At 42.8% G+C, this 10,000-nt stretch overlaps 1 protein-coding gene across 2 annotated transcripts in view; it reads right to left on the bottom strand.

Annotated features, from left to right (window-relative positions):
- Positions 1 to 10,000, bottom strand: part of LOC123519580 (high-affinity choline transporter 1-like) — a 146,651-nt gene that overhangs the window by 90,920 nt on the left and 45,731 nt on the right. For both annotated transcript variants that reach the window (XM_045281003.1, XM_045281004.1), the window contains one exon: positions 4,558 to 4,733. In XM_045281003.1, the coding sequence (XP_045136938.1) occupies positions 4,558 to 4,733 (176 nt within the window). The remainder of the gene's footprint in view (positions 1 to 4,557; positions 4,734 to 10,000) is intronic.

The raw sequence follows: 10,000 nt of genomic DNA on the forward strand, positions 1-10,000 counted from the left end.
GGCGTGCCCTGGGGAGCCCTGAACACCCCACCCCTTCCTTTCATCAGGGTATACACACTCCCAAAGCTCCCTGCAGGCCTTGAGATATGTGTAGCCTTTTGACTCCTAACTTTTCACTACTACAACTCTTTCTATCACCCTAGACGCTCATTTTCTCTTGGTTTTCAATACTTTAGTGGCTAAGAAAGGGCCAAATTAAACCTCCATCTTGTTTTCTTCATAGCATTCGAGTAAACAATTAATAGCGTAACTCAGATTCTTCTAACTCAAACCTTCTACTCACCTTGCTTGAAACAGTTGTTTTTTTCTCCACCACCGGAATTCTATGGGTTAAAGCATGTATTTTTTGGTACCCCGAGTGAGAAAGCCCTTCCTACACTCCAACTGTGGCCAGGATTTGAACCCATGCACTTGGAGACCCCTCGGACCCCAAAACTTCGCGTGGGCTAACCAGAGGAAGCAACAAGTGTCATAGTCGCCATTAGCATTTGGGAGGTTAAGAGCGCTGCCAAGTGTTCCTTCCAACGTTATTGCCTCACCCCGGGCCGTCACAGAGGCAGCGGCGAGCGTCAAAGCGGGGTGCGACGGGAAAAGGAGGCAGGTGAGAGGCTTCCGTCCCCCCTCACCCCTCTCTCTCTCTCTCTCATGGTCCATTAAGTGAGACATTCAGGGATATTTATGTGCAGAGTTGTAACATGAGTGGCAGCGTGCTCAGAGCGAGGCGATGGTAAAGGAAAAGCAATGAAGGAGAATCAGTGGAGATGGATGTGGAGATGGATAAAGAGATTTCACCGAGGAATACAAGAACAAAGGGATGTGAATCTTTTGAGAGCAGTGTTGGCTTGTTTTTTTTTTGTTTTTATTTATACCATGTGGGCTTTTCACGGGAATTTATGGGTTAAAGGGAATACTTTTTGCGGTACCTCCTATCTCAAAGCCCACCCACTAGGAAACCGTTGCCCCGAGTGAGGAAGCCCAACCTACACTCGGACCGTGGACAGGATTCGAACCCGTGCACTTGGAGACCCCTCAGACCCTAAAACACGCATGGTTCCACTGTACCACGGCGGTTTGTAGCGATAGTGAGCTTAAGAAAAAGAGACTAGAAAGGTGAGATGAGAAAGAAATGGTAGTCGATCTCTTGGTTTGTGATGACAGAGATTGCTGTTTCTTTGAAGGTTTGAAGTTTTCATTTGCCACATTCAAATAACAAAATACCCACAAATCAATTCACAAAGTCTCGTCGTATGTGATAAGAGCTTGCCATCCCTCACAGCCCTCCAGTTCTCTAGCCATCCCTCACAACCCTCCAGTTCTCTTGCATCTCTCACAACCCTCCAGTTCTCTCATGGCGACGGAGCAACAACACACTCAAATCAAGTCACGCAGTCAGATATTATGTTCTCAATGTATATATTCATGTAACATATTTTAGTCAGAGTCTTCAATAATTTTTTTTCTTTCTTTATCTATTTTTTCAACAAGACACTCTTATTTACAAGAAATTAAGTCACGCAGTCAGATATTATGTTTTCAGTATGTATCTTTAAGTAACATATTTGGCTTAGTCTTCAATAACTTTTTTTTTTTTTTTGCAAAAGGACATTCTGAAATAAAAATTCAACTCACGTACCCAGATGTAATGTTCCCAATGTGTATCTTTCCGTAACATACTTTACCTAGAGTCTTCAATAAGTTTCTTTTCCCTTTTCTCCCTCGTCGCATAACATTTCGAGGGTGAATGTGAAGACTGTCGCATGTTCTTTCGACTCCTTCCTCACATCACTCTCTTATTCAAATCCCACACGTAAACATTCAAACATTTCGTGAGCAGGCGAGCAGTGACGAGCAGTGACGAGCAGTGACGAGCAGCACCGCCATCCACGTGTCTCCAGGTCTCGTCGCCAGCACTCACATCACCTGGGGCTAAATCGCTTAATATCCTCACTCACTGGCACTCAAAGACGAGAATATTTCACCTCCGTCACCTGCCGCCCCTCCACGCGCCCCTCACGCCCACTCCCGCGCCCGTGACGTCACCACTGTCACCACCACCACCACCACCACCACCACCACCACCACCACCACCACCAGCAGGAGGTCGACCTCTCTGACGGCTGGCTGACTCCCAACAATGAAGACTTTCTATCCTTCCTTCCCTTCTTCCTTTTCCTCTCCACTTCCTCTTTCCTCCCTTCTCCCTGTTCCACCTCCCATTTCCTTTCTTCATTCTCTTCCCTGTTTCAGTTTCTATATTTTTTTTGTCTCTCCATCTTTCTTCCTTATTTTCATGTCTTTCCTTTCTTCTTTCTATCCATTCTCTTCTCTTTCTAAATTTTTCTCCCTTTCCTCATCTATTCTAGTCTTTCTTATCCTTCTCTCTTCCCCTTCTTTCCTCTCCCTTTGTTATCTTGTCTATCTATCCTCCAAATTTCCATCCTTCTTTTCTTTCTTCCTTTCCTTTCCCTTCTCTTTCTAAATGTCTGTCTATTCATCTATTCTACTCTTCCTTACTCTTGTCTCTTCTCTCTTTCGTCTCCTTTTCTCTTCCCTCTTCCCTCTCTTGCATCTTTAAAATTTCCATCTCTTTCCTTTCTTTTATCATAATCTTCCTTACCCTCCATCTATTTTACCCTTCCTTACCTCTCCTTCTTCCTTCCTCTTCCCTCTCCCACCACAATCGACCCTCTCACACCAGATAATTTCCAGACCAGGTAGGTTCCATTCACCTCAGGTAGAGAGAAGACAGACGGACAGACAGACAGGCAGACAGATATAATTTAGTAGTTATATAACACGATAGCTTGAGGGAGACGACCTGTGTGTGTGTGTGTGTGTGTGTGTGTGTGTGTGTGTGTGTGTGTGTGTGTGTGTGTGTGTGTGTGTGTGTGTGTGTTACGTAAACCGATTAAGAACATTCAGCTTCCGCACGTTTTCCGGAAGCTTGCAAATCCTTCTCATATATAAGTTAGATGTTTATACTCCACAGTTGCGTCGCGGTGAGTGAATCGCTAAGTGAATGGAAAAGAAATAACTCTACGCGCAATATCACGTACTTCAAAGCAGGAGGAAGGCGAAACAAGAGCAAGGGTGCGTGATGAAAGACCAGGAAACGGAAAGGAAAAGATACACGGGGAGAGAAACGTAAGAGAAATAGAAGGGAAAGTGAGAGAACGAGAAAAAGTACAGGGAACAGTAACAGAGAGGAAGAAAATGCTTAGATCTGTCTTCAAAGGTAACTGAATAAAATAAGATAGAGAGACGCAAGAGAAATGTAAAATGAAGGGAGAGAGAAAGAGAAAGAAGACATAGAACAATATCAGAGAGGAAGAAAATGTTCAGTTCTATCTTCAAAGGTAACTGAATGAAATAAGATAAAGAGTTTAGTTCCCTTAATACTCTCTCCAGGAAAACACAGACTCAACATTCCGAAGATGACAGTTAATTGATCTCTATTGGCGTATGTTCTAGAGATAATGACTGTTCTCTCTCTCTCTCTCTCTCTCTCTCTCTCTCTCTCTCTCTCTCTCTCTCTCTCTCTCTCCAAGTACCATCTGCTTATGTCCTAAACTTCCCTTCTCTGATAAGCACACCTTCATACAAGCGCTTAAGAACTTCCAAAACTTGCTCCGGACTTGTATAATTAGCCACTTCAGCCTCTAACCCGCTGTGATTACGACTCTCTCTCTCTCCCACTCCCACTTCCACTCCCAAACTCCAGTCCCTTCTGTTACTAAGTCCCTCCCACGTTAGCAAGTCGAGGCGCACCGTGGGGGCTAATCTCTGTCTCTCCACGATCCCTGATTCTCTCGTTTTCTATTTCTCTCGTTTTCTCTTGCGTTACGATGGTGTTATAAGTGGTTCTCCTCGTGGGTCAGTGAATATAATGCTTTCTTTATCTACTATGGCCTTCTCTTGGTTCCTCGTGGCCGGCGGAGGGAGCGAGGAAGGGGAAACAAGAGGAAGCGACAGGAAAATGGAATAAAGGTAAGAGGAGGAATGATAAGCGAGTCGCGAAATTAAAACACGGAAATGGTGCGTTGAAATGTGGCAGAATTTTTAAAGCCCTCACGAGGTCACCAGTGAAGGAGATCCTGAAAACAGACACCAAGATAGATCACACGCATGGACGGAGGTGAAGAAACGAGAGAGAGAGAGAGAGAGAGAGAGAGAGAGAGAGAGAGAGAGAGAGAGAGAGAGAGAGAGAGAGAGAATGGGGAAAGGGAGAAGCAGAAATGTAATAGAAGAAAGGAAATTGATGTTAAAAGCACTGAAAAGAAAGAAGGAAGGATTTAAGAAAGAGAAAAAGAAAGAAAAAAGAAAGGGATGATGTCCAGAGAGAGAGAGAGAGAGAGAGAGAGAGAGAGAGAGAGAGAGAGAGAGAGAGAGAGAAAGGAGAGAACGAGGAAAAACAGAAATGGTTTAATCGTACACAAATCTCAAGGTAAAAATAAGTCCCAGTATTAAGAGTTAAACACATACAAGAAAATAAAATAAGAAAAAAAACCTCAAATAACAACAACAGGAAGATCAAAATACAAGTTAACACATTCTAACCTGTCATGGTGAGAATGCCGACAAAGATACCGATGTCCCTGCCAGCCAGCATCACCTCCTCCGTGCTCGCTTCACCTTTCCTGCGCCACGCCGCCCACAGCCCTATGCCAAGGATCACCAGGTAGAACAGGATGATCGCCACCAGCCCGGGCACGTTGACACCACCGTCTGTTGATCTGCGAGACATCAGAGCAGAGGTTGATCAATACACACAGGTAGCTTAGAGAGAGAGAGAGAGAGAGAGAGAGAGAGAGAGAGAGAGAGAGAGAGAGAGAGAGAGAGAGAGAGAGAGAGAGAGAGAGAGAGAGAGAGAGAGAGAGACAAAACCCCAACAAACTCCAGTAACATGATAATGTGAAAAAAAGAAAAAATAGTGAGAAAGTGAGAAAATAAAGATAGAAATAAAAATGATTACGCAAGACGGGAAGCTGGCCAAAAAAAAAAAAAAAAAAAACACACCCACTTGATCGCCAGTTCCCTAAAAGCTTAGTAGAGTTATCCAAAAAGTCTCGGCCTCTCTTAAAAACTTCCCTCTACAAAAGAAGTCAAGTACAAGTAGTTTGGTTAAGTTAAATGAAGTTGTCTCGTCTGTTTTAGCTTGGTTTACCGGAGGAGGAAAAGGAAGGCCGAGAGTCAAATACACGGACGAATTGGTCAAACTGGCACGCGGAAACATGAGTGGACAGTTCACCAGAGCCACGAGAGGGTAGGAGAGGGTGGAAGTCCATGCTTGCCCACGTTCTGGAGGATATGGCACAGTGGTAAGGTTAGGTAAGGCTATCGGATCTGTAGGATGACTGGTGACTGAGCAGGCCTTATTTATTGACTTTTGTGTTACCCTTGGAAAGTTCTCCCCTCTTATATATAAAAAGTCTGATTTAGTTTATTTTATTTTTTAGTTTGGTTTACGTTAGGTTATGTAGTTTGAGTTTAGGGTGTGTTAGGTTAAGTTAATTTCTTTTTTTATTTAGTTTAATTTCATTCTGTTTTATTTTCTTTAAGTTACGTTTGAATGAGTTTAGACTGGTTCACTTTAGGTTAGGTTAGGTTAGGTTGGGTTTGGATAGGTTAGGTTGGGTTGGGTTGGGTCTGGTTAGGTTAGGTTAGGTTGGGTTGGGTTGGGTTAGGTTAGGTTGGGTTGGGTCTGGTTAGGTTAGGTTAGGTTGGGTCTGGTTAGGTTGGGTTGGGTTGGGTTAGGTTAGGTTAGGTTGGGTTGGGTTAGGTTAGGTTGGGTTAGGTTGGGTTAGGTTAGGTTAGGTTGGGTTAGGTTGGGTTGGGCTAGGTTGGGTTAGGTTAGGTTAGGTTAGGTTAGGTTAGGTTGGTTAGGTTAGGTTGGGTTAGGTTAGGTTAGGGTTAGGGTTAGGTTAGGTTAGGTTGAGTTAGGTTGGGTTGGGCTAGGTTGGGTTAGGTTGGGTTTGGTTGACTTTAATTAATTTAAGCATCACCACCTTTAAAACAACCATAACTACCACCACCACCACCAAAAACAACAACTACCACTACTACTACGACGACTACCACCACCACAACCACCACCACCAACAACAACAATTACTACTACTACTACGACTACCACCACCACAACAACCACCGCCAACAACAACAACAACAACAACAACTACTACTACTACCACCACAACCACGACTACCACAACTTCCACCACCACACACACACCACAAAGGCTGAAAGGCAGATCTCAATACTTGAATACACAAAACAAGCTTCCTCATAAACAAATAACAACTAAAAAGAATCACAACTAAATAACAAAACCAACTTTTCCTCTCTCCCGGACGCGATCCAGCAAACACGGCCAGCAGAATCCCACACCCTATAGCACAATTAAGGGAGATTCAAGTCCACATAACCGTAAATCTCAGGACAGAATCGACGCCTCTATGGAAATTCGTAAATAAAGGAAGGAAAAAGGTCTCGCTATCCGATTCCTTGACCGTACAATAAATCGGCTTAAGACTCGAAGTGGAAAAAAAGACTCCATAGAAATTCGTAAATGTAAATTCTATGGCCAGAGAGAGAGAGAGAGAGAGAGAGAGAGAGAGAGAGAGAATTATTGAGTGACCTGCCTTCATGATTACTGCGACAAGAGCAACTTCCTCCTCCTCCTCCTCCTCCTCCTCCTCTTTTCTTCTTCTTCTTCTTCTTCTTCTTCTTCTTCTTCTTCTTCTTCTTTCTACTCCTCCTTCTCCTCCTCCTCCTCCTTCTCCTTTAACTCTTCCTTCTCTTTCTCCTCCTTCTCCTTCTTCTCCTTTTCCCCTCCCTTGTCTTTCTCATTTCCTCCTCTTCCATCTCCTCCTCCTCCTCCTCCTCCTCTTCGTCTTTCCTAAGTATTCCTATGTATTCCTCCTTCTCCTACTCCTCCTTTCTCCCCCTTCTCTTCCTCCTCCTTCTCCCCATCCTCCCTTCCTTTTCTCTCCCTTTATCCTTCTATTATCGCAGGTTGTCAGTCCTAACGCGCCTATGGGTTGAGACAGGCAAAAAACACATCAAAGAAAGAAGAAAGTGATATTGAAGAAGGTGTAATGGTCTCCTTAATCTATTTTTCCCCCGGGAGAAACGCGTACAGGTGATCAAAGACAGGAACTCCTCAAACCTCCTTCAGGCCTTCCTACCGGGACGTCATTATGGAAAATTATGTATCGCTTTTTCCTGAAGGCACTACATTTTTGTTGAGGAAGACCTTATTACTTGTTGTTTAAATGAAAGGTGATGTTTTTTTTTATTAGTTTATTTTGGTATCGTTCTTTCCTGAAGGATTTGCTGAGTTGTTGTGGGGAGATTTTATTACTAGTTGTTTAATCCCTTCAGTGCTGAGAGGCATTTTTATCATGGGTTTTTAGGGGTGATTAGACGATTTTATTGACATTAGGAAGGGTCTATGGAGGTCAGAAGATCAATGGCCAGAGTCTTTACTATTTTAATCCCCACATATGTTTCTGAAGTATCATAATGACTAATAGTAAGCAAAATAAATATCAAAACGTGTCATGATACTGAAAGATAATGTTTTAAATATATTTTTCTAATGGAAGAAGGGAAGGAAGTGTTTGAGAATACGAGCCTAGGTTGAAGAAAACTGGCACTGGAAAGAAAACGGCAGATTATCCTTACCATTAGCACTAGTCACTCCCTATGTGTCACGGAGCATCGGCCAAAAGGGAGAAAGAAAAACAAATAAAGATCACCCAGACGTCGATCTAAGAAAAGAAAATGGGTGTAGGGAGTCAAGGGAGGTCCAATTTACTTTTTATGTCTCGAAAAGCTGAAACAAATCGAGTCCACATCTCATCCTTCTTCGCGTCTAGGGTCTGTATTTAGAAACGCTCAGAGATGATTAGCGGGGATTTTAAGAGCGTTTATCCTGTTAATAATGTAGAAATCTTGTCACTCTGCCTCTAGAACAGTAAAAATATTCCAAAACTCGCTCTTCTCTCACACCACGGCTATTTTCCAAAGCTACAGAGATGTTTAGCGGGAATTTTAAGAGCGTTTCTCCACTTAATAATGTAGAAATCCTGTCACTTTGCCTTTAGAACCGTATGAATAGCCTTTAAAGTCGAGGGGGAGCCCAATTTATTTTCTATGTCTCGAAAAGCTGAAATAAATCGAGTCCCGGAGAGAAGAAAACACAGAAACACAGGGAGCGTTTCTGTGTTTGCCGGTGAAGGGAATGAGAGCGTGAAAATCTGGTTAGCTCATTCATTAGTAAGATGGACAGAATATGGATGAAATTATGTAAAAAAGGCATATGCAGAGAGAGAGAGAGAGAGAGAGAGAGAGAGAGAGAGAGAGAGAGAGAGAGAGAGGACCGCCATTTATCAAACAAAGAAAAACAAGAAAACAAAAGATCTACTGAGGTGCCAGTCCCAAACACAATCCGAAACCAAAAGAACCATTTCCGAATCAGTGGCAAAAAGATTAATATTTGGTGAAGGTGAACTCGTTTATATAAATCTGTATGCGAGGGACAGAATGCAATTAGCCGTCTTTTGCTTCAATGCTTTTATACATTTCCCTTTAATCATTGGCGATAACACGTCAATCATACAAGAAATACGCATCTCTCATTCTTTTTTTCTCCTATTTTTTTTGACAGATCATAACCAGCGTATATACATTTCACTTTGATCAGTTTAATTAATTTCGCCATCATCATTGGTAATAACACGCCAATTATCAAATAGGCGATGTCTCTCTTAATCCTGCAGATATAATTATTCATATGACAACACTCACTAAATTAATGATAAGTGCAGCTGAGGAGAAACTTTCAACAATAGAGTCTGGTGGTGTGTGTCAGTTTGTCGGCCCCCGCACACGCAGCGACACAGCCAACGAACTCAATTAGTAAGCACGTGTCAATGGCTCCAGCGATCGTGATAACACCTGCAATCACTCGCAAAAAGCTACGCAGGCCAGGAGTCGTGTTCACCTTCACTATTTGCCGCCAGGTACGTGCAGGTGCGGCCAAGGTTATTAAGGGACGATACCTGGCTTACTCTTTGATTCAGCAGGTCGTGAAGTTAGGTTACAATTTCTTTATTATTTTCTTTTCTTCAGTTTTTTTCTAAGTTGAGATTTTTTCAGTCAACATTACTACTGAGACGAGAAAGAGAGACAGACAGACAAACAGACAAACAGACAGACTTTGAAGAATATAAATAATAGAGCATTCATGAGATCACAACCTCTTACTTTCACTCAGTCACAGCACCTTGAGAGGAGGGAGAGAGATGATGTGTTGTAGTGGCCTTGGCTTGGATCTGCACGCGGTGAACGGATGCAATAATGAAGCGATTGTGTTATGATGCAGACCAGTGTGTGTGTGTGTGTGTGTGTGTGTGTGTGTGTGTGTGTGTGTGTGTGTGTGTGTGTGTGTGTGTGTGTGTGTGTGTATTCTCAAACACTTCTTCGCTTCACCTCCACTATTTCAAAAGGCTTTATTTAGATTTACACGAGTTTCTTAAGGTGTTTTTTTGGATCTAGAGGCAGAGTGACAAGATTTCTACACTATTATCAGGAGAAACACTCTTGATAATCCCGCTAATCATCTCTGTAGCCTTGGAAAATAGATGAAGTAAGAGAAAAGAGCGATTTTTAATGATTTTTTACGATCTTTTACGGTTCTAGAGGCAGAGTGACAAGATTTCTACACCATTAACTGAGGAAAACCCGCTAATCATCTCTGTGGCCTTGGAAAATAGTTGTAGTGAGAGAGAAGAGCGATTTTCAAGGTGTTTTTTATGGATCTAGAAGAAACACTCTTGAAAATCCTGCTTGTCACATCTGCCTTGGAAAAGTCGTGGTGAGAGAGCAAAGCGTTCCTGAATTCTGACTTATTAGCGGTTGTAGGTTATACAAGTGTGAACAAGTGTGAAGGAAGAGTGAACAAGTGTGAACAAGTGTGAAGAGGAGCCATTGTCT

This window comes from Portunus trituberculatus, chromosome 45 (genome assembly GCF_017591435.1).
Source record: "Portunus trituberculatus isolate SZX2019 chromosome 45, ASM1759143v1, whole genome shotgun sequence".
Taxonomy (NCBI): domain Eukaryota; kingdom Metazoa; phylum Arthropoda; class Malacostraca; order Decapoda; family Portunidae; genus Portunus; species Portunus trituberculatus.